The sequence below is a fragment of the Trematomus bernacchii genome, unplaced genomic scaffold (assembly GCF_902827165.1).
Source record: "Trematomus bernacchii unplaced genomic scaffold, fTreBer1.1, whole genome shotgun sequence".
Taxonomy (NCBI): domain Eukaryota; kingdom Metazoa; phylum Chordata; class Actinopteri; order Perciformes; family Nototheniidae; genus Trematomus; species Trematomus bernacchii.
In genome coordinates, this window is record NW_022987593.1 from 10,963,575 (window position 1) to 10,988,509 (window position 24,935).

Below are 24,935 nucleotides of genomic sequence, written 5' to 3' on the forward strand. Positions count from 1 at the left end.
TTCGAATGTAAGGCTTTGCTGCTTTTCCTTTTAATTATATAAAATGTGTAATATAATAATGTTGACAAAGCAGTAGGAAGATTTGACTCTGGGTCCTTTTGACAGCATTTCTCACATTTTTAAAAAGTGTAATAAATCAAAATATTAATTGATGAAACAAAGAATATTTAGCAGATGTATAAAAAAGAAAGTAGGTGCAATTACCTCCATAATGTGGTTTGAATTATAACAATGAACAACCTATTAATACTTGAAATACATTTTCCTGATAATACATTACCTAAACTTATGTTTAAGAAATGTATGTAAGACTTTCCGTTGTAATTTCTCGTGTGGTAAAGGATCTGAATACTTCCTCCATCCAACAAAATAATATTACATTAATGAAAATGATAATAATAATAACTACAATAACACAGTATAAAAAGAAAGTTTGATCACATACGTTTTATTAAAAGATCCCAAAGACTGAACTGAATCCAGTAAAAATGTAAAACAAATTAAGAAAGAATCAGGCAAGAACAGATTAATTCAAATTGTATATGTGTGCAAGAATAAATGTGTAAAATAAACATTTCACATACATTTTTCCCCAAAAATTGTTTGTAGTCAATAGGAATAAAAGAAACCCTCCTCACCTAATGGTAAAGTTTCACCATAACTAGTGACTCTGCGGATAATCAGGTTAATGTGAGCATACACATCCAGAGACGGATCTGATCTTCATGTCGAAGGTTTTCAGGGAGTACTTCGTGCCCTTCCATGTTCTCCAGATAACCCCAACATAGGGATATACAGTGGTGGTCCCGCGAGGTGCGTACAAGCCGGTGGGGTTGGCATGGATTAGGGTTATGCATTTGGAGTACCAGAATCCACCGATAGAATTCTGAGCGCAGTTTACAGTGTAAATATCCTGGTCTCTGTCAAACGTGGTGAACTTCATGTTGTTGTGGTTTGTCAAACTGTCCCCTAGAAATAAAAACAAACAAACTTGAAACCCAGAAACACTTATTTCAATGCCAATGTGTGTCAGTGGGTAATATATTTTATTTTATGTTTTTATAAATGACTTAAAGAACAATAGGTACAGCACATGTATGCCTCTTAAATAGTGATAGAATATAACCGGGCACATTTGTATTTAAGTAGAATATTAAGGTATTTCTATTTTATGTAATTTAATAAAAGTTTTCTAATATTACATTTCTCACACGTCCAAATTGCAACACTTAAGTCCCAAGAAATACCCACCAAGTGTCACCAGACCAACCTTTCCTCACGCTATTTTTCATTACATTTTTAACAAATACTGTAGAGAGGACATATTATGCTAGTTTTCAGGTTCATATTTGTATTTTGTGTCTCTTATATGACTATGACATGCTTTAATGTTCAAAAAGCTCTTTATTTTCCTCAAACTGCCTGTGCTGCAGCACCTCTTTTCACCCTCTGTCTGAAACCAGAGCCCAGTCTGCTCTGATTGGTTAGCTGGCCAGCACAGATTGTGATTTGTCAACCGCTTAGAGATACCCCGCTCCTTAGCCTATCGCGTAAGATGCTAGACAATACAAGCAAGAGTGTTACGTAGTGATGTCACTATGTTACGGAAGTAAACAAAGGAGTCCAATGGAGGCGTTTAAGACATGGGGGGAGTGTGGGAGAGAAACTCCCTCTGGAGGGAGCTTTGGGAATATAGCCCAGACCATTTATGCCGCGTTTCCACTACACAGCCTCGCTCGGCCCCGCTCGGCCTCCTTTGGCCGCGCCCGGCCTCGTTAGGACCAGCTCACTTTGTGGCGCGTTTCCATTACAGTTTAGGAACCAGGTCAGTATCTATAGTAACAGTGTAGGCGGAGCGACGCTGCTTAAAACTGCCGTGACGTCATCTTCAATGCGACACAACAATGGAGATGTGAAAGCGATCGTTTGCTTGTTTTTTGCTGTGTGGTTTATTATCACAAGAAATAGACAAGAGTTGTTTCGAAAGAGGCGACGTATAGCAAGACGAGGTATAGAAGAAGCTGACGCGAGAGTTCGGGCAGTCCTCCTACGCCGCAGAGACTACAGGACGACTCGAATCACTACTAACTACAATGCTACTTGGTAAGCTAACGTTCGCTAACTAGCAATGTGTTTAGGCTCACTCTCCCTATACGACCAAAGTATTTCAAGTATTTAATTAATTGTAGCTACCACTTTTACGTATTAAAATATGTATGCTTTTGTTTGTGTATTTCAGAAGTTACCGACCGAGCTACCGAGTGGTGGAATGTGATTGTTCCATCTTTCACACACTCAGTGGGTGGAGAACTTCAGGATGCCTGAGGAAAACCTACGTGTAATACCTAAATATTCATTGTATTGTATTGAACATAAATACATCTTTTCTTTTTCACATACATGTGTTTGTCAAATTATTTAAACCAAAAAAATGTTATCAGAATTGACTATTTAGTAAATATTTGAATTTCAAGCACCAGTACTGCCCCCATAATAATAATCTAATAAATTAAGCAAATATCAAAGCAAACTATAAACATAAATACAAAAGTGTAAAACACAACAGAACTATATTCATAAATGCAAGTGTAAAAAATTGTTAACATGGATGGAGGCTAAAGTATCCACAGCATAAAATAATATGATTATGATGGTTTGTCTGAAAGACACAGCCTCAAGGTTCAAGGTTTTTTATTTTGTCATACGAACATAGCTAGTGTAGTTATGACAATGAACATCTTAGGTCACAGGCTCCTCCAACAGTGCAACACAATAACCCAGATCAACAGAAATATAGTGCAAGTAAATATTAAGCGCTGTGCACCGCTCTCTTTGTATAGGTGTTTTCTTTTGTTCTCTTCTCTTTGAAATATATAAGCAATGTGTTTGAGTCTAGCACAACGAGGGTATTACAATTGAGTAATTTTTCTACATGTATTTATCATGTATTCTTAATACCATTATGTAATGTTATGTTTTAGAGGAGGACCTCAAGCTAGCAAACTCAATTTCAAACAGTATGCAGAGTTGTCCTGCTAAAGAGTTAAAATGTATTATTTAACCAAGTATTTATTCTCTTATTTGCTTTAATTGCAACAGATGATAAAGGTTTCACTGTGATAAGTATTCTCTTAAATCCATAAACCCCTGTACAGTGCTTTGTGGACGATGGTGTTTATGATATTTCTGACTGCAGAGGGACGCCTAGATGATGCCATCTTTCTGTGCGATCGCTGGTGGGTGCAATTATTTATCAACAAGCAATAAGATAAGACATGGCATTGATTCTGCTGGGCCAGTTGCCGTTCCTGCAGGGCCAGATCGTCTCCTCCTCGGTTTGTGCTGTTGATGCAGAGGACGTTGTTCGGAACTGTTCCTCCTCGCTAGTCCCAATGTAATCATCTAGAACAGAAACATGACTTGTAAATTCCACAAACTACTGCAGCACAATACTATAAATAGCAACAACAACTATAGAAAAGACAAACTGAACGTAAACAATGGCACATATGGTGTTAGCAAACAATAGCTCTCGCTAATGCTATCTGCCTAGCTAGCCTTCGGGGCTCCATCGGGGTTGTCGAACATAAATGTAAGGATAAAATAAACTTATTTGTTAGAAGTGAGCTTTAAAACAGATAGGGACACAAAGCAGGGACACAAAGCAGGGACACAAAGCTTTCAAGCAAATAACACAGCGTTAGCAAAAACGTACCATGCAGACTCCAGTAACGCCGTTGGAGAGTCCAGTGTCTGTGTAGAGACCTCCTGAAAGACTTTGATATTGCGAGTTGTCCCGTCGAGCACCCGCTGGACCTTATCATCTGCAATATAATGGACGTCGTCACTTCCTCGACCGACCATGGTGTGCTTTTCTTTGCCATTGTTGTAGCTCCTCCGTTAACAAAAATGCTGTTTGTAAAAATGGATTATCTCGCGCGCAGATTGTGACGATTCTCTCCGACCAATCAGCAGCCGAGAGCGTTGACGTCACAAACACAGCCCGGTTGTCTTTGGCCCTGGCCCCACGATTTTATGAGGCCAGAAAAACTGAGAATTAGGACCAGCCGGCCGGTACTAGGCCAAGTGGAAACGCAACCACAAACGGGCCGCTGACGTCACAGCCCTCTTAAACCGGGCTGCGCGCTGTAGTGGAAACGCGCCATAACATGCACAAAAAACTATATAACACTACAGGGAAGGGGAACCCCCCCCCCAAAAAAACATTAGGGCCTCTTTAAACCTACACTTCCCAAAGTAATATCCACACAGTAATCCTTACCTGCTTTTCCGCCAGTGAATTTGCCCAGGTGAAGCTCATAACCGTCAACCTCAGAATCGATGGAGAAGGAGGAGTACTTGGCGTACCTCTTCCCCCGTTCAAAGTCCTCCATGTCGATCCGCAGCTCGTTCTCCTTCCTCAGAGTCAGCAGGAAGATGTTTTCCAGGCCTTAGAAAAGGAAAAAAAAATCTTATGTTTTCCCATGCTCCTTAGGGACCTGGGGAACATGATGCGCGGTAGGCTCCATATAGAGTCTCCGCACTGTTTTTTCATGCACACTCTACACAAGGTAAGCGTGTGTGAGTGTGCCTTATCCAAGCTGCGGCCCCAACTTCTCCACGGTTACAACCGAATGGGAGGAAGTGGGGATGCGGTGGATGTTAGCCAAAAGCCGGTCAGGGACAGTGTGATGGGTCAATGTTGTTGGACGACAGGGCGTTTATACATCGGGGCTCCACCCACTGTACCCATAGAGTCCAGTAGAGGGCGGAGCCTGTGTGAGATATAATGAGGGGTTACGTATTGTAACCCTGGTTATATATGCACAGGCGGAGCCCTCTACCTGGGGGCCCTGTCTGTCCTATGCCGCTCGCTGAAGAGGGTGTAGGATGGCGGTCGGAGGGCGTAGCCGCCTTATATACTGTGGGCCTGCGCACGCATTCAGGTAGGCTCGCCCCGATTGGCCGGCTACGTTTACGTAACTCAGTAGGTGAAAGCACGCACAGCATGATAGAGAGTAGTACCCATAGAGTCCAGTGAGTAGAGGGCTCCGCCTGTGCTTATATAACCAGGGTTACAATACGTAACCCCTCGTTTTCTTCTTCCTTAAGCTAAACATACAGTATCATATATTGAGCAAAGCCTGCAAGTTGAGGCAGTCACAGGGGCCAGTCAGTAACGCTGACCTGGGACCCCCCTGTTACCCCCTCCAAAATAAAAGTTTATAATATTACCATTTATTGGCTATAGCGCTGGCGTCAACGGAACTACTGTAACTCAGCATTCTAGTCGGACCCCTTAGAGCAGTACACCGCCACTGGCCATGCAGGATAAAAATCAACACTTGTCATCTCCGACCAGAGGCTGTTCCCTTTTTACTTCAAGTAAGATTCAAGCCTAGACATTGAGAGACTAAAAATCACAGAAACCGCAGGATATTGTTGCTGTAATGTGAAAGAAGAGAACACTTCACCTGGGATGCAGAGACCCGGATGTTAACAAACGGCAACCCGCCCCAGGCATTGTGTTTTTTATGTGGGGAGAAACTAGCCAACAGCTCGATGAAACCAGCGCACCTCCAGAGACATCTCAGCACCAAACACCTGTGTCATGTTGGTAAGCCACCGGAGTTTTTCAAGAGAAAACTTGCTGAGTACAGATCCTCGCAAGAGATGATGCGAAAAGCCTCCACAACATCAGCCAAAGCACTGGAGGCATCGTATGCGGTGTCACTGCTCATCACTAAAGCCAAAAAGCCGTACACGATCGCTGAGGACCTGTTACTCCTAAAGAGTGTCAGTGCAGTGTTATTACATAATTTGTTTATAATTGTTACAATGTTTTTATTTTTTTTTACCCTTTCATGCATTGTGGTCACTACATTAGAGACTGCTAATTTAATGCTGTTTTCTTGTATATGCATGGGGTTTCGGATGGTATAGTTGCACATCAGGCACCACTGTGGATTTTATTATAATATTTGTGTATTGTATTATGTAAGGGATAATACAATACACAAAAAAGAACACCCTTCAGGCTCATCAAGATCCCCTCGGGTGTTCTTTTCCCCATAATGACCAAGTCGCTGCACATTATCCCGCTTATTACAAGGCCACATTCTCAACAAAGTAACAATATGACTCCCAATATTAATTGACATGCTTTTATAGATTTAGAAAATGTTTTTATTGATTTAAAGCAGGGGTAGCCAACACGGTGCCCGCGGGCACTTGGTCGCCCGCAGAGGCAACGTGAGTCGCCCGCGGGGCATGTTCTAAAAATAGCTCGCCAAGCAAATCCAAAATGTATAAAATACACAAAACAAAAAAGGAAATGTAATTAAAAGAATCTACCCTATGCACCCTATACTTACTACAACTCTATATCTATCTAACACCCCTCCTCCCCCCACCCCCAAAATTAATATCTACCAATCACGTTCTTGCTTGATTTGCGGGACCAGCGAGCGTTGCAGTCTGGAAGAAAAGCAATGTGGCACCTCCCCGCTGATTTTCCTTCTGGCAGAATCTACACAACACATCAGCCCCATTGAACAGCCTATCATGCAGCCTATACAACACATGGGGGGCAGAGTTTTACTCTGTGTGTTGCAACTTGCATATCTTTATTGCACTTGACGCACACACACGCATGGCGTAATTTCCACCTGGGACAGGGGGGAAATGTCCCCCCCACTTTTCAAAATCCCGTTTGTGTCCACCCCCACTTTAAAAATATGTTTATTATTTTTTTTTAACGCAAGCCGTCGATCGCCACGGAGGAGCTCACAGCCTCTGTGAGCGAGCGAGACAGAGCGAGCGAGAGAGCTTGGGAGGGAGGGAGGGAAAGGGGGAGAGAGAGGGGGAGAGAGAGAGCGAGAGAGCTGGGGGGGGAGGGAGGGAGGGAGAGAGAGAGAGCCAGGGAGAGCATACCTTTATCTATTTAATATAGATAAAGTAAGAAATCATTCCAATGTGTACTATAGGACAGTAAAACAAATCAAAAAACAGTTTGAAAGGGGAGTGATTAGTAAAATAAGCATACATAAAAAGAAAAAATGCTAACTAGGTAACATAAGATAAGAATAAACCAGTTTAAATGATTTGTTATTGGTTGTGATCATATTCTAAAGATGTTTGGATTATTGAAAAGTATACAGCTCTCTTTCATCTGAGTGTTGAGAGCTGTATCCATCAATTCATGTTGTGCTCAAAGTGCTCCAGATTGATGCATTTCACTTCAACATTAAAAAAATAATCTTCCTGGGGGTGCATGCCCCCCGACCCCCCTAGAGGAGGTGAGGACCCCCCTGGAGGAGGTGAGGCCCGTCCACCCCCAAATAAAGCAGGTTAAAATAATTAGATTGCATACATGTTCTTTTAGTAAACACTGCAAACGGGTCCCACAGACCCAAACAGCAAACAAAGGTTAAAGGTCAGCATATCATAATGTTAAAATGTGCTAAATATATACACCGCAAAAAAAGAAAAGAAAAGTAAAAGTAGCCCCCGACTTGTTTTATTTTTTTAAAGTAGCCCTCACCCTAAAAAAGCTTGGTGACCCCTGATTTAAAGAAAAGTAGGCTATTATTGATTTAAAATGACATGCATCCGCTAAGAAAAATAGTCCGTTGTCACTGTTTGAACTACGTAGCAACGGCAGGAACTGCTTCGATAGCGTTTTTGCGGACCTTTTTGATTACAGATTTGAAAACATTGTTGCTTGCTTTAAAAGTAGCACAATTCATTATGTCAAACCTTGGAAAGTATCTAGATATCCCTAGCCTAATGCCAAAGTAACGTCGCAACTGAATATGTTTTGCCGTTTGATGTCTATGTCAGGACCGTTGCGTAAAAAGGAGGGTTTCTGCCCGTTACTTCTCCGCTGTTTTCTTGTCCCAGTTTGCTTTTCGGCCAAACTGTATACAGTTAAATCGACCGGACTTCTTTCTGCAGATGTGACGTGAGCTTCCTTAACAACGGTCAATAAATCCTTGACAGCGGTCTGTACTACTGGATTAACAACGTGTCACGTGTTCTGAATTGACCAATCAGAATCGAGTATTCAACTAAGCCATGTAATAAACATAGATAGTTTTTGCATAATATATCATTTTGTTCATGGGTTTATTATTACGTAAAAATCTGTTTTAAAAAAAATTCTCATGCATAAAGATGAAAATATTGTTAGTTTGTTGTAATTCGTTCATGAAGGAGTTAATAAATCACACACTGATGGAACATGACTATATTGTAATTATTTATTTTGGCTTCTTTCTATCAAATATGTCCGGGGTCGGTCAGGGGTATACATTACTGAAAAAAGTTTGAGAAGCACTGCTGTGAAGGACAACAAAATAACAACTGAAACAAAGAACTGTAACTTACAGTTACTGAAATGAATAACTGTACAGAAGCACAAAGCAATTACTGTATTTTATGTTTATTTTACGCAATTACTATATAGCGTCTTTGTCTTTTTTCACCCGTTTTTATTGTATAATATAAATACAAAAATAACTGGCCCCAGCCTGGTCCCCCCCCAGTAAAATTGGTCTAGAACCGTCACTGGGCAGTCACACCAGCATTCACCAGTAGGCACCAATCATTTAAATGTTCCTTCATCTGCCAGCATATTAAGATGAAAAATGTGTTGAATTTATTAGTTGAACACTCACCGAGCCAATATTCTCCTGCCATGTTCCCAAATCCGAATTTATAGTTACTCCAGGGCCTGTAGAAGTTTATAGTCCCATCCATCCTCTTGAGAAATACCTGAGAGGAAGAGTAGGAAGAAGAGTGTTACAGGATAATAGGATACCAACATGTTCTACTACAATAACTACATCTGGACAACTTTACAAAGTATCTTGACCAGTAAACAGGACTGTTGGTGGAAATGGAAAAGAAAAATCAAGACAAATTATTTGTTGTATTCCTGGAGGCAACAGAAAAAGCTGAAGCAGTTAAGACAAGTCATGAGTTCTCAAAGCAGGTTTACAAGGTCTAAGAAAAGCACACAGTCTGATAAAATCTGATATACTGACCGTCCATCTGCCCCCGTCAGTGTTCATGTCACAGAAGACTTGCAGGGGAGTGTCGGGACCCCCGGGGAAGATGGTGTACACCCCACTGGAGCTGGTGTTGTCATTGCAATAGATGTCATTGCAGTCGAAAGGCAGAAAGTCCTTCGAGCCAGTGGCAGCTGAGGCTAAAAACCCAAGAAGAGCCACAAATAATGTCACCTGGATGAAAAAGAGAAGAGATTTTAAATACCTACAGCACCTTTTGAAGTGATTTCCTGCACAGTTTTTTTAATGGTAATAAATTAGTTTATTCATGATTATTAATTTGCCCAGAGTAGATCAGTTTGAGACCGCTCCAAGTATTGATGCTAGTATTGATTATCAAGAGAGGACAGAGACATTTAAAATAGTGTTTTCTTACCTGCATCATCTTCATCGTGGAGAGGAAGGTCTACGCTGAGTTCACTCTGTTGTTTGAGGTGACTCTTGTTTGGAACGTAGGCATTTATACAGACGGTGCATCACGTGTTTTTGGAAGTGCATGACAAGTTGTGTTATTTTAAGGTTTATGAATGGTTGGTTGTATTAGATAGGCACATATATGAACACGGAAGAAAAGGAAAGGCAAAAATGTAACCAGCATTCATTACTGGAATAGGTTGACGAACCTGATCAACTGGATGTGACAGAAGGTACTGGAATGGAGGAAGTCTTGTGACACTGGAGCAGGAGCCATTTTCGACAAAAAACTGATTTGCCCACCTTCTAACAGTGCCACAGATTCTCGATGGGATGATATCTGGTCTCTGAGCCACTTTAGGACATTAACCTTAATGTTGTTTAACCACTACTGTGTTGCCTCGGCCTTGTGCTTAGGATCATTGTTCTGCTAAAAGGTGAAGAAGAAGGTTCTCCCTGTATTGTGCTGTATCCATTCTTCTGAGATACTCAGTCCCTGCTGACGAAAAGCATGCCAACAGCATGATAGTGATAACGCCAAGTATTATGCAGAGCTCTCTAAATGGTTTGCTGGTACACCTTCACTCCACGTTTAGCCACTGAACTCTGTAGCTCCTTGATTGTGATTGTTGGCTTCTGGTCTCAGTATTGCTTGTGTAGAATAATGCAGCTTCCACCTCTTTATATACTCAGTCTGAGCTATGATACTCAAACTATTGGAGGGTTTTACCCAGAAAATGAGAGCTATTCTAATGTTTCACAGGTGGGGCCAATTGTAGAGCCTACAGCGTCTTTGTTTGAGGAATAGTTTTCATTTGTGTCAACTTGTAGCTTCCAAAGCACTGGGGTTTTCTGTATACAAAACTAATTTCACATTGAAGGTCAGTCTTCTAAAATGAAATATCAGAACAAAATCCTAACGTTTTGATCCTTTGTAATCCAAACAAATCAGATAAGTTTCAAGTGGGTGAACACTGTTGCAAGTCAGTTTATGGACTAAAACTAATTACACAAACAAGGAATCTCTATCTGTGGACCCAAGGACCAAAAGCTGCAAGTTTAATATTAATACAGTTTAAATAAACAATGAAATAACAATGGGAACTATCTGAGACGCTACTGTGAACAGACAAGGCCACACAGACTGAAGGAACAAAAGAGAAAGATTGAACAGGGACAGGTGAATCTGATCAGGACAGGTTATCGCAAAGCCGGGAAACACACCAGGTAATAAAATGAATAGATTGAACAAGGGCCCAGAATGTGACAAAAAAGCATTCAGTATTCTTTATTTGGAAGAAGTTGAATAAAACATTTTAAAAACAGCTTAAAATTCAATACAAATAAATAAAATATTGGGGAGTTTCACTCAGGATGTGACCTATAGAGATCATGTATTTTCCAGTTATTGTAATAACTGATTATATATTTAAAATTTAAAATAAACTTAATTTCAACCAACACACCACCAACATCTTCAAAAGGAGCCAACAAAGATTATCCGTCGTCCATGAACTCGAAGAACTGTACGTTTCCCCCCCTCTTCTCCCTCTACTATACCAAAGCATTATCAATATGCTCACTGTCACCAACCAGACCAAACTCACACGCATCACCAACACTGCTGCCAGCGTGATTGGACTATGGAGCTAATTTCCTGCCATAACTCCACAAACAAACTAAACAGGTTTTACAAATGCCTTATGATTCACTAACAAACACAATGTGGTTTGCAAATACAAAACACCATCTACAAACTAATGAATTTAGTTTTGCAAAGAAAAAACGTATCTATCAAACAAACACATAACATTATTCTAATAAATCATGTTTCAGAGACAAATTCAGCTTAGGTTTTACAAGTACACAACTTTTTTTTACAAGTGCACAAATTTGTTTTACAACTACAACACTTTGTTTTACAACTACAAAACTTTTTTTTACAAGTACACAAATTTGTTTTACAACTACAACACTTTGTTTTACAACTACAAAACTTTTTTTTACAAGTACAAAACTTTTTCTTCTCACGGCGGAATATTACTGCCAAAAGTCACGTGACTGAGACTTTTGGCAGTAATATTCCGCCGTGGCTGGCTCATACACAGTCACACATGCTCACTCACACATGCTACACGGCAGCAGGGGGCACTACTGAGTCCATTGGGAAGACGGGAGGTTGAGCAGAGCATGGAACAGCTCTTGCCAGCCTGATGACAGGTGTTATAGTGATAATATTATAAACAAGGTGAATTTAGCGATCACAACGAAAACAGCCAAGACACATATTGAGCCCAGAAAATAAATGTTATTAGGGGCTGTAAATATAATAAGCCTTTGTCTAAAATGGACAACATTGTAACTAAAGAGATTTAAACTATATATACAGCCAGGGGACGTTCGGGACGAATCCCGATGGGCCGGTACTGAAGTGGGCCGGTCGGATAAGTCACTGCTCACCCCCCCTTCCCCCCCGTCGACAATTTCCTCGCGGTATTTACTTGCGGCACCACCGAGGTGGGCCGCTTACTTGCGGTACCGAGGTGGGCCGGCGGTACCGAAGTGGGCCGGTCGAGAGTCCCGGGCTGATTTGTTGTCCCAGTCCGCCCCTGTATACAGCGATTCTGCACTCGGTCAATCAGCTGCTTTTCATTTTTATTCCTGCTATATTCAATGAGTGATACAAATATTTTTTACCACAAGTTCTTAATAAAACTGACACTGTTGGACTTGGTACTAGTTGACTGCAACCAGAAATAAAATGAAGTACTTTACTGTGTACTTTGTGAGTAATCCTCTGTCAGAGTCCCCTCCATAGTACATAATGCATGTTTTTTGCTATCTTTGATGAATGATAAAAATAAAATGTTACCATTAGTTCTTAATGAAATTGATACGGTTTGACTTTGTATTAGTAAGCCTACACTGTAAAAAAAGTCCGTGAAATTAACAGGGAAAAGCTGTAAAATCACAACATCAAAAAACTGTAAATAGAGAAACAATGAAGCAGTGTTTAATTTACAGTAATATTTCGTAAAGTACTGAACCAAACAAAACTGTTAAATTCACATTAAGAATATGTTAAAATAATTATATTTCATTGTATAATTTACAGATTACTGTGGTTTGAACACAGAAAAACTGTAATACATAAAACAATACAATACAGTTAAAATTACAACATGACAGTGTTAAAATCATGTTTTTTTATATTTTTTCATTCTTGAATATACTATAATATACTTACTTCTTATTTCTATTTGTTTAATACATATATTTATTTTTGAAATTGGAAATAACCCAGTACTGAGATATTCTTGGAAATTAAATGAGAATCCATAAAACAGCTGGCGTTTGGATTCTGCGGCCGACCGGCTATTTGGAGTGGAATGCAGCCCACGGCAGACAGCCCAAACAGTAATCGAACGCCTCCGAAGGAAACGGCCGCTGAACTGAGACACGCCTACTGAGCAGTATAGTTTGTTTCTGTTATTTCATTGGACTATTTAATTATCGCGGGAGCTGCCACTTTTTGCAGGTTAACGGTTGCGGCTCAGTGCGCGCCAAGTCTGTCTCTCAAGTCTGCCTTCCACGGAGCTGTATGTACATGAGCGGAGGATCACATCTGTAGCACTGGTAAGCTAACCTTTTATTTTCTTCAAACTTCAATTATAACACTGTGTGTTGTCAGGACAAAACTAACTTCTGTTTGTGATTGAGTGCATTTTGCAGCAAAACGTTGAGGGTTTATGTTCTGCATTGCATAAGTGTTTTTTCAAATGTGTTGGCGCGAACTGCAAGCAAACAGGTGTGTTGTCAGGACAATGCTAGCTTCTGTTTGTGATTGAGTGCATTTTGCAGTCATAGTTATAACTTCTACTGACCGGGAGTTAATTTTAAATAGTCTGGTAACGTTATTGAAGTATCATGCTAAAAGCTGAACTCTTTATTTTCGTTTAATTCATGCTGTTGTGAAGCGGGGGGTTTGAAGCTACATCTGAGGGGGTTCAAATTTAACGGGCAGTCATGTTAGCACTAAAAATGATTACCTGCCGTTTTTGCAGGTTAACGGTTACGGCTCAGGGCGCGGCCAAGTCTGTCTCAAGTCTGCCTGCCACGGAGCTGTGTGCACATGAGCGCAGGATCACATCTGTAGCACTGGTAAGCTAACCGTTTATTTTCTTCAAACTTCAATTATAACACGGTGTGTTGTCAGGACAATACTAACTTCTGTTTGTGATTGAGTGCATTTTGCAGCAAAACGTTTATGTTCTGCATTGCATAAGTGTTTTTTCAAATGTGTTGGCGCGAACTGCAAGCAAACAACGGTGTGTTGTCAGGACAATACTAGCTTCTGTTTGTGATTGAGTGCATTTTGCAGTCATAGTTATAACGTCTACTGACCGGGAGTTAATTTAAATAGTCTGGTAACGTTATTGAAGTATCATGCTAAAAGCTGAACTCTTTATTTTCGTTTAATTCATGCTGTTGTGAAGTGGGGGGTTTGAAGCTACATCTGAGGGGGTTCAAAGTTAACTGGCAGTCTACTTTTTTCTGTTCTTTCTGCCACTTCTTTCTCTCTTTTCTGTCTAATTTGAGACGTTTATGTTGCACAATCTTTTTTGTTACTGTAAGCTCGTAAAGGGCTAGTTTGGATGCTTATGGATACTTATCCATAGTCAGTGTATTACTTGCATGTCTTTGGAGGAACAGGCAGGAGTACGGGTACGTATGTAAAGCTGTGGATGGGTGCAGCAGCGAAACGTATTTTAGCCACCTAAAAATTCAGTTTACGTGTACGCTATATTTATAATATTGTCACAAATGTACCCTGCTGCTTCAGTCCCTATCAGAAACAGACTGTATAGCTGTCTGACAGAAAGGTAGAGCTTTGAAAATATTCTTTAATATAGCATACACTAAGAGTAATATTGTTTTAGTTTTTTTGGTGGCTTAACTATGTCCACAGCAGTGCATTGCTTAGCTGTCTGCTGGTTCTCCTCTCTGTTTCTCCAAACTGTAGCTCCTACAACCCCCCTTCAAACAATATGAACTATCCCCTAAAAGCAAGTCAAATTGACATTACATTTATCTCCCCTTAACCTGCAAATACACATACATACATTTTTGTATTGATGGTGAGCAATTTAACAGACCTTAAAATGTGTGCTAAAATTGTTTTGTGAAATATTTCAGGAAGACAAGTCTTGTTTTAATTTAGTTTGAATTGTGTTTTTCTTCTTTTTTAGGACGATCATGCTATTCTTCAAGGCGATTCATGCTGAGTGTGGATCGAAACATAGTACAGGACAACATCCCCTCCTTGGTTTCTGCCCTGTCCATGATGTTTGGGAGCTATTATTGCTTCAACATCGCCTACCCGTCAGAGCTGGCATCCACCCTGGAGTTTGTCCAGAGGTATGTGTTTTTTGGGATTGGCTTTATCCAACAATTTATTTTATTAAACTGCAACAAATCTAAAGCAGCTGCTTCAGTGAATTGGGGGCTAAGATAATTGTCATTTTGGCTTCAAAATAATAAGATTGATGTGAAGTTTCTTTGTTGTTAGGCAAGCTATTTTATTATTAATTCTGTTGTTTGTTTGTATTTTTATTTTAAGGTGTTTTTTCTCCATCAACCCAGAGAAGGGCACCAAAGTGGAGAAGACACGTGCATCCCGTCTTCAGGTGAACCCGAGAGTCCTCACCTTGATACAGGAACTTTCGGACCATGAGTGGCGTGATGTCTGAATATGGACAGTAAGATCAATGGCATGTAGCGATGTGCCCAAGTTACAGTTTGTTTGATTGTTTAAATCGTAGTTAAAATTTGAAGTGCCTTTTTTTTCCCATGTTCTTTTAACTAATTTAAAAAAATGCAATATGTAACTCTCAAAATGTCAAACTATTCTTTTAAGGTCATTGTAAAAGCTCAGGACATCACTGTTGAGTGTAAAAATGTTGATGTGTTACACTCCACTGGGTGGTTTTGTTTTGTTTTCCACTTGGGTTTTTGCTTCTGAAGTGAAGGGTCTCTGCTGACCCTACCTCTTCACCTATCTCACTTAGACACACACACATGTGTTTTGCAACTGTAGCTTCATCACGTACACACTTCCTTTAGCAATGAACATGTATTCAACTAAGACAATCCCTTATTTTGGCTAAGTTACAGCTCAGTCTGTGGCTGTGACAGTCGAGTATTATATTATACAGGTGCCCACTATAAGAGATGAGACATATAAAGTACTAAAATATTTAAAAACATTATTTCCCATAAATCATTTGATGTGATGCAAGTAACCTCTCAACTTTGTTCAGCTTGAATTTCCTGGACAATGTGAGCTGTTTGTTTATTGTGCAGCCTTAGTTTGTATGTTTTACCAATATGTATGTTGAGAAATGACAGATGTTTTTGATCACTGCTATTATATATATATATAATAAATTCTTGGAAAGGCAAGTTCTTGTTGGAATTTTTTCAACTTTTAATACAGTGGCTCTTGAGGTTTATCTAGCTTTGCATTTTAAATTTTAAGTGCTTAATCTGTGTACCCTGGATTACATTCTTCACATTTCTGGTAATAGTCAAACATATATATACGAAGGCAGTGTAGTTTAAATGAAATCTTTCAATCTGACTAATGTATAGGAAAAACATTTTTATATATCAATAATCCTTACAGGCGGTTTTATACTATATATATATATATATATATATATATATATATTTGAGATTGCTATTCATAGAACAGTTTTTTCTGCATTTTAATTGTAATAAATACATTTTACAGAAAATTTAAATTGCAGTATTTAGATGTTGCTTTCACTGTAAAACTCGTCATTACTACGGCAAAATACACTAAATTATACACAACTTTTGATTACAATTTGCGGGAAAATTCAGTTAAATTACAGCATTACACTGATGCTTTTACAGTTAAACAGTGTTATTTGTTTGGTATTTTTCTGTAAAATTGAATGGGATTCAATGTACAATAGACAGCAACTGCATGTAAATCTTACTGAAATAATCAGTTTAATAGCAACGTGATCATGCTAATTCAGCAGAAAAGGGCTGTTGAAATGACAGATTTAAAATGTAAATTACAACAGTTTTAAACTGTAAAATATACACGTTGTTCTGTAAAGTTGTTTACAGTTTACCGTATTTTTTACATCATTATTCTGGCAACAAAGCTGCCAGGTTTTTACCGTAAAAACAACGGGTTTTTTTTTACAGTGTACTACTAACAATACATTGAAGTACTTTTACTGTGTATTTTTTGAGAAATACTCTGTCAAAGTCCCCTCCTGTGAACAAAATCAAGCCACTTCTGCTAAGTTTGATGAGGGAATTCTTTTTTGTTGCCATTAGTTCTTCGTGAGATTGATCCTGTTGGACTCAGTACTACTGAAACTACCCCCACAAGTACTATGAAGTACTTATTGTGTACTTTTCCAGTAATCCTCTGTCAATGTCCCCTCCTGAGTACAAGAATGCATGTTTTTCTTTTAATAAGCGTTAAAAAACATTTCTTCCTGAGACTGATATTGTTGGACAGAGTATTTTAAGAGGATGGTAGACATGATATCAGCAATACTTCCAGTCAGTACTCCGGCAGCAGCATTTTCACACCTTGGAAAGTCTTTAGAGTCTGGCCTGGAATGGATAGCTGGTCACAAATATCCTTCAGCAAAGTAACACACTCTGTCACATGGTTGCCCTCTTATGATGCTGCTGTCTTTTAATATATAATTATTCCTCTGCCGCTAGTTCGTTCCTCGCAGATTCTTCAGTCTCATCAGCCTCATCCTTCCATCAGTCCCAGTTAACGCCTCCAGCCCACTTCCAGTATCTGACTCCATATGATATTGTCCTGATGCTGTAAGGGTGATGCCCCATGATCACAAAATGACCCCTCTAGAGTGCCAAGGACCTCATATTATGTCTGTCATTAATGTTACATCACCCATTAAATCACCCAAAAAATATTTTTTTCCCTCATCAAACTTAGAAGAAGTGGCTTGATTTTGTTCTCAGGAGGGGACTTTGACAGAGTATTTCTCAAAAAAATACACAGTAAAAGTACTTCAATGTATTGTTAGTAGTAGGCTTACTAATACAAAGTCAAACCGTATCAATTTCATTAAGAACTAATGGTAACATTTTATTTTTGGGTCATTCCAGAATTGGAGGACATTTCATGTCCCCCATATAAAAATCTAATAATCCATGCCCAAAAAGCTAAGACATGCACTTGTTGTGTTAAATATACTTGTCTTGAGACAAGATGCATATAAAGTTGTAGAAAAAGTGGTTTAAAAATATTATTTAAAATATCAAATAGCTCTCGAACACCCCCTAAAATTGCCCTTTTCTCTTGTCCCAGCTTCTTGGTGACCAACTTGCATGTCAACTATAACATTTAAAATAGGGTTTTTATTTACTTTTTTGGTATTATTCTATTGATATATGTGTCTTGTAATGGTAAAATCAATTTGTTAAATCATAAACACATTTTAAATAACAGTAATTTTGCACAGAAGGTGTGTCCCTCAACATGCGCGCAACCCTGTTACCGAAACCTTTTTTAGCTTGGCAGAGGAAGTGAAAAAACTGTTTGTCGCATGACACAGTGGAAAGGACATCAGCAAGCCATGTGCTACTACCATGGGTAGACCAAAACTAAGTCCTCTCTTTTATTTGTAATATATTTCCAATCTTGTCACTCTTGAAGGAGTGTGGCACTCATACAAACGCAACCCTGTTACTCAAATTATGAGACAAAAACAAATTAATTTCAAATGTATCTTTCTTTGTTAAATATATATAAATATAAATATAATATAAAGTGTGTCCATTCCTTGACAATAGCATTACATTGTGCAGCTAGCATTAATTCCTGAGGTAAAAGCTAAAATTAGCATTGATTTTCAACCCTGTTACTTGCAACCCTGTTACTATAATTAGAGTAACAGGGTTAATTCTTCATTGGAAAATATACATTTGATGCCTTAGCTGGGCAAATCACTTTTTTTTATGGTTTATTATCTGTTTTTCCTAAATACATAACAAAAAATAATCAAATGAAAGGTTTATTTTTCAAAAATGTTGGTGTCTAAATTGTCCTCCAATTCTGGAATGACCCTTTTATCATTCATCAAAGATAGCAAAAAACATGCATTATGTACTATGGAGGGGACTCTGACAGAGGATTACTCACAAAGTACACAGTAAAGTACTTCCTTTTATTTCTGGTAGCAGTCAACTAGTACCGAGTCCAACAGTATCAGTTTTATTCAGAACGTATGGTAAAAAATATTTGTATCACTCATTGAATATAGCAGGAAAGAAAATGAAGAGCAGCTGATTGACCGAGTGCAGAATCGCTGTATAGTTTAAATCTCCTTAGTTACAATGTTGTCTATTTTAGACAAAGGCTTATTATATTTACAGCCCTAAGAACATTCATTTTCTGGGCTCAATATGTGTCTTGGCTGTTTTCGTTGTGATCGCTAAATTCAGATGCTGGATCGCTAGAAACACCGCTGTCATGATCAGGCTGGCAAGAGCTGTTCCATGCTCTGCTCAACCTCCCGCCTTCCCAATGGACTCAGTAGTGCCCCCTGCTGCCGTGGAGCATGTGTGAGTGAGCATGTGTGAGTGTGTATGAGCACAACCACGGCGGAATATTACTGCCAAAAGTCACGTGACTCAGTCACGTGACTTTTGGCAGTAATATTCCAGTCACGTGACTTTTGGCAGTAATATTCCGCCGTGAGAAGAAAAAGTTTTGTACTTGTAAAAAAAAGTTTTGTAGTTGTAAAACAAAGTGTTGTAGTTGTAAAACAAATTTGTGTACTTGTAAAAAAAAGTTTTGTAGTTGTAAAACAAAGTGTTGTAGTTGTAAAACAAATGTGTGCACTTGTAAAAAAAAGTTGTGTACTTGTAAAACCTAAGCTGAATTTGTCTCTGAAACATGATTTATTAGAAAAATGTTATGTGTTTGTTTGATAGATAAGTTTTTTCTTTGCAAAACTAAATTCATTAGTTTGTAGATGGTGTTTTGTATTTGCAAACCACATTGTGTTTGTTAGTGAATCATAAGGCATTTGTAAAACCTGTTTAGTTTGTTTGTGGAGTTATGGCAGGAAATTAGCTCCATATTGGACTCCCTACACCCAACCTCACAGTGCTTAACAACAGGGCCATCTCACGCATAGCAACCACAACAGAACTGGACATCACACACCCACTCAATCAGTTCCTCGCCCCACTGCCACCCAGGCGTAGGTACAGAGCACTGAGATGCAAACGTTTTGGAAACGCATTGCTGCCTTAAAGGTCTCCTATCATGCAAAATGCACTTTTTTACGTCTTTCATACAAGTGTCCCCGGTGTTTCAGGGAACTCACAAAGTGTCAGAAAACAAAACCCTCTCTCTTTTCCTCCGTACCCAAATCTCTAAAAACGGGGGTACAACGGAGCTGATCCAGATTTGCGTCCGATATGACGTTATATCGGAAATGTGGATCAGAAACGTTGCTATCAGAAACAATGCGTGACGTGTTTTGGACGTAATATGGTCTTTGTTTACATTAGCATCGCTAACACTCAGAGCTAACCTGTACCGGAGAGAGTATGTGTAAAAAAGCAGGAAATAATAAAAGGAACTCACCTTGTGGTAAACCTGCAAGAGAAAAGGCATTTCAGCTCCATACTGTTTCAGAAATAATCCTTGAAGTGGTTTTGAACATCATATGGCGTTTCATCACGGCAGCATTTAGCTGGGTATCTGCCGGTCGAATTCTGAGCAGGCATTAGCTCCCCCCCTCTTTTTTTTGTAATCTTCTTTTTTAAGCTAAGGACCCAGAATCAGCAGTTCTCTAACAGCGCTGAAACAGAGGGATATGAAGGATGTCTAAAATGCATCATCAGTTTGGTATTTTGAGCAAAACACATCATAGACATGTTTTTTATATATTTGTATATATCTGAGACCCATAATATATGCCTAAAAATAGCATGATACAGTAGATCTTTAAATAACAGGCCTCACTGAGTTTAACTGCCATCTGTGTCGCTATCTCTTGTTGTCCGTGTTATTGTTGTTGTTTACATATTGTATGTATATTGTGTACATGTACAGTGCTGTGAGAATGAATTTCCCCCTTGGACAATCAATCTAATCGAAAATCGAAAGCAAAACAAGGACAAATATCCACAAGCATCCGTCCAAATACCGCACAGTCTTTAAACAATCATATTAACAAACAGCAGGAATAATTTACAACTATAAAGTGCAAAACTGGCAAATGTACTTTAAAGGGGACCTATCATGCAAAATGCACTTTTGTACGTCTTTTATACATGAATATGTGTCTCCGGTGTTCCAGGGAACTCACCAAGTGTCAGAAAACACAACCCTCTCTATTTTCCTCCATACCCAAATCTCTAAAAACGGGGCTGCAACGGATCTGATAAAAACTGATCCAGATTTGAACACTGTCCTGACGTCAGGACGGTGGCGCTGCGGTTATTGGGCCAACTCTCCACCTATCAGGGGAATGTGGGGTTGGGCCACGGCCGGCCATTGCCGCTCGAAAGCGCTGGAGACGCTGTAGTACATATGCCAGGCCTGTAAGTGGCGCTGTAGTCTGCCACAAAAGCAGCGAAGAAGACTTTCCGCGCATGGTTACCATGGTTACCCTTCTGTTTATTCTCCGCTGTGGCTCTTTTTCTCCCCCCGAGGCAAGCGTTTGCTCCTGCTGCTTTAATTCAATGCAATCCCTCCCCGTCGAGGCAAGCACTGTAATTCTCTCCGGTTAGTCCACCAGCAGATGACAAACACCCACCTCTCCGCCTCTTCCAAGGAACAAGGGGACCGTGCGGCAGAGTTTCAGTTAGGTTTTCTTTCGCCGGTCAAGATGTCCGTTAAAGTTTAAATCTTCCGGACAAAATTTGAAAAGTGCCGGTCAAAGGTCTTCTTTGTTATTTATTGAGCTTTAAAACAAATGAATAACGACTCTATATAATAATAGGCTATAATAAAACACGGAGGACGGAGATCTATTTTTCTCCCCCTCTTCTGACTTGATCAGAGCGGCTCCCCTCTCCTGCAGGGGGGCGTGGTCAGCTGCAGCTCACAGAATCAGCCCCCTGCAAAAACAGGGCTGGAGAACAGCAAATAGAGCGAAATGAGGCATGGCTAAAATGCATGATCTGTTTGGTATTTTGAAAACAGAAACATATAAATATACCTTATATAGGTATGGCCCTACAATATATCATTTAAATATAGCATGATAGATCCACTTTAAATCTCCAGTGTCCTGTGTGGAAATCCGGTACTGACACGATTCAAACACACATATCTGTAGCAATACTGGATTCATCGTTGTTGTATTTCTTTGGCGAACATTCATCTTTGCACATTGTCCTTGGCCTTAATAAATCAAAAATGATTCTGAATCTTATAAAATCATTTAGGAAATAAAGATGTCATATCTTTTATGTTGCAGATAGCTAATTTTAAATACTTTTTGTATTTGATAAGTATATGTTACCTAATGATACATAACACGTTGTTAGTTGATTTATAATTTTTTATGAATAATCTCAATCTGCAATGTTAATAGTAACTAATATTGTCTTTACTGTAGGGTATTTTTACTATTTGTACAGCACTTTGGCTCGACCAAAAATCGTTTATAAATGTGTTATATAAATAAAACTTGATTTGATTTGATTTGATTAATATATTGATTTGGTGTATACTTGGTAGATAAAAAAAAAAATCAAATATTGATTGTAAATTCCACTACTGCAACTCCGCATTATTTAAAAACTTATTTTTAAATAATTATTTTATTACCTTTTTAGACTATGTTGTAAGAAGTTTAATAAAGTTTCATCAACTTCTTCAAGGAATGAATAATGAATATTCTTTCTTTGTTCGTTCTTTGGCACATTCTGGGCCCGTGTCCCATTTGGTGTGTTTCCCAACTCTTTGGTTACCTGCTCCACCCTGATCAGACTCACCCGAACATATTTAACCTCCTTTGTTAATTAGTCTGTGTGGCATCCTTCGTCTGTGCCAAAGAGTTGTTTGTTTTTTAGTTAGAACATTCTGGCAACTAGGGTTGGGTATCGTTTGGATTGTAATGATTCCGGTTCTGATTCCGGTTCTGCTTTTCGACTCCGGTTCTTTTCGGTTCTGGATTCCGGTTCTTTGAGAGGGTAAAAAAAGGGTCCCATGCAAATTTCACTGCGAGATAAAAATATTTATGAAAACATTAAGTAAAATCTGTATTCCTATTTACAAATCATTTCATACTGTTTAATTTGGTTGCGGTTATTTAATAAAATTATATTAAAATAATCTCTGCATTGTTTAGTTAGTTCTAAGTGGTGCAGTTTGAGAATGTACAATTGGCCCAGTCTCCTCTGATGTTACACTGCAACCTGCCTGTGAGACAGAGTCCAACCACACAGTCTGTCCAACACATGTCCTGCAATACACATGCTGCAGCTGCCCAGCTGCTCACTGTTTGTAAAAGTAAATAAATAGTATTTTCATTTAAATAATGTACTTTCTATACCCTGCTTCATAAACAATACTGACATCCCTGTGCTCCTCCGAGTCTGTCCCACAGTCCGGGGATGTGAGGACAGCGCGAGGACACAGTCAGGCAGGCTGCTTTACTTCTTAAAGGAAATGGCGGTCAATATTAACAACATAGGAGCTAAAACGGTTAATAACCTTCATTACGTGTTAGAGAAAGAACATAAGAAAGGTTGACAAAGATGAGGCTGTTAAACGGGCAGTGGAGCCGCTGTGTGTAGAAAGAGAGAGAGAGAGACACAGAGACACAGACAGACAGAGAGAGAGAGAGAGAGAGAGAGAGAGAGAGAGAGAGAGAGAGAGAGAGAGAGGAGAGACAGACAGACAGACAGACAGACAGAGAGAGAGAGAGAGAGAGAGAAACAGACAGACAGACAGACAGAGAGACAGAGAGAGAGAGAGAGAGAGAGAGAGAGAGAGAGAGAGAGAGAGAGAGAGAGAGAGAGAGAGAGAGAGAGAGAGACACAGACAGCTGCGGTCCTCCTGTCCTCACAACTCTTATTAATCCCGGTACCGGACAATTGTTATTTGTTCTTACTTGGAACCGAGTTTTGCTTCCCAACCCTGCCACTGTGCTACACGTCCCGCCCCGCCCCGTCTAACAGAAATGGAACCGGATTTCGGTACCCAACCCCACAGGCAACACACTAATTCTGAATCTCATATAATCATTGATGAATTAAAGAGGTCATCCCTTTTATGTTGTAAAGGTGGAGCTAATTTGAACTACTTTTAATATTTAACATTTATAGGCTACTTAATAATACATAACACTAGTTTATCTATCATTTGCATTATTAATCTCAATCTGCAATACCAATAGTAACTCATATTTGCAAATAATATTGTGGATTTTGGTATATACTTGGTACATCTAAAGTGCCTCAGAAAAAGTACAGTTCTTGAGTAAATGTACATTACACAACTTTTCCTCTAGCTGCATCTGAAATGTTGACATCCTTAGATCATGAATGCTCGCCTCATAGAAATACAACAATGATGAATGCAGTATTGCTACAGATATGTGTGTTTGAATGGTGTCATTACAGGGTTTCCACACAGGAGAGGCTCTGCTGCATGGAGATTTAAATTACATTTGTAGTTTCCCCAATTTTGAAATAGTGATTGGTCAACTATTTCTGCGGTTTTAAAGAGGCCATATTGTACTTTTTGGAGGTTTTCCCTTTCCTGTAGTATGCTATATGGTTTTAGCGCATGTGGTAGTGGTGGTCTAATGGATAGTGAGGTGGGCTGAAGCTCGGAAGGTTCTGAGTTCAAATCCCGCCTGGAACACCACCACTAATGTGCCCTTGAGTAAGGCACTTAGTCCTTAGTTACTCCAGGGAGAATGTCCCCGTAATTGGTAATTGTAAGTCGCTTTGGATAAAAGCGTCAGCTAAATGAAATGTAATGTAAATGTTCTGTAAAGGCTAAAATCCCTGTGTTCCCTCGCTCCCCCCCCCCGATACACCTCAATTGGACTCCTTTGTTTACTTCCAGACCATATTGACATCACTACATAACACTCGCGCTTCTATTGGCTAGAGCTCCAACACATTGTACGGCTAAGGGGCGGGACATCTCTAATCGGTTGACCAATCACAACAGAGCTGCAGCTAACCAATCAGAGCAGACTCTGGTTTCAGACAGAGGGTGAAAAGAGGTGCTGCAGCACAGGCAGTATGAGACACATAAAGAGCTTTTTGAACATTAAAGCACGGAGACATGTCCCAGTGGAGACACTAAATAGAAATATGAACCTGAAAATGAGCATAACATGTCTCAAAATAACAAACTCAAGGTCAGAGTGTGTCACAGGGACC

General features: G+C 39.4%; 1 protein-coding gene and 1 long non-coding RNA gene across 2 annotated transcripts; one reads left to right on the forward strand and one right to left on the reverse strand.

The window, feature by feature from the left end:
• Positions 1-428: 428 nt before the first annotated feature.
• Positions 429-9,549, reverse strand: LOC117482130 (microfibril-associated glycoprotein 4-like). Its single transcript, XM_034130122.1, has 5 exons — positions 9,448-9,549; positions 9,048-9,245; positions 8,679-8,775; positions 4,283-4,450; positions 429-969 (listed from the first exon to the last, which is right to left on the reverse strand). The coding sequence occupies exons 1-5, from the start codon at positions 9,460-9,462 to the stop codon at positions 686-688; spliced, it is 762 nt and encodes a 253-aa protein (XP_033986013.1). The 5' UTR covers positions 9,463-9,549; the 3' UTR covers positions 429-685.
• A 3,232-nt stretch (positions 9,550-12,781) lies between these two features.
• LOC117482238 lies at positions 12,782-16,174 on the forward strand. The gene is made up of 3 exons (XR_004555849.1): positions 12,782-13,121; positions 13,550-14,903; positions 15,106-16,174. It is a non-coding gene; the product is annotated as an uncharacterized LOC117482238 (long non-coding RNA).
• Positions 16,175-24,935: the final 8,761 nt, after the last annotated feature.

Bases quoted from the DNA above. Each gene is read 5' to 3' on its own strand.
- LOC117482130 (XM_034130122.1), bottom strand. The intron at 8,776-9,047 runs GTCAGTATATCA...TCTTCCTCTCAG, and splicing joins CTGACGGGGGCAGATGGACG to GTATTTCTCAAGAGGATGGA. The intron at 4,451-8,678 runs GTGAGTGTTCAA...TCCTTTTCTAAG, and splicing joins GGCAGGAGAATATTGGCTCG to GCCTGGAAAACATCTTCCTG.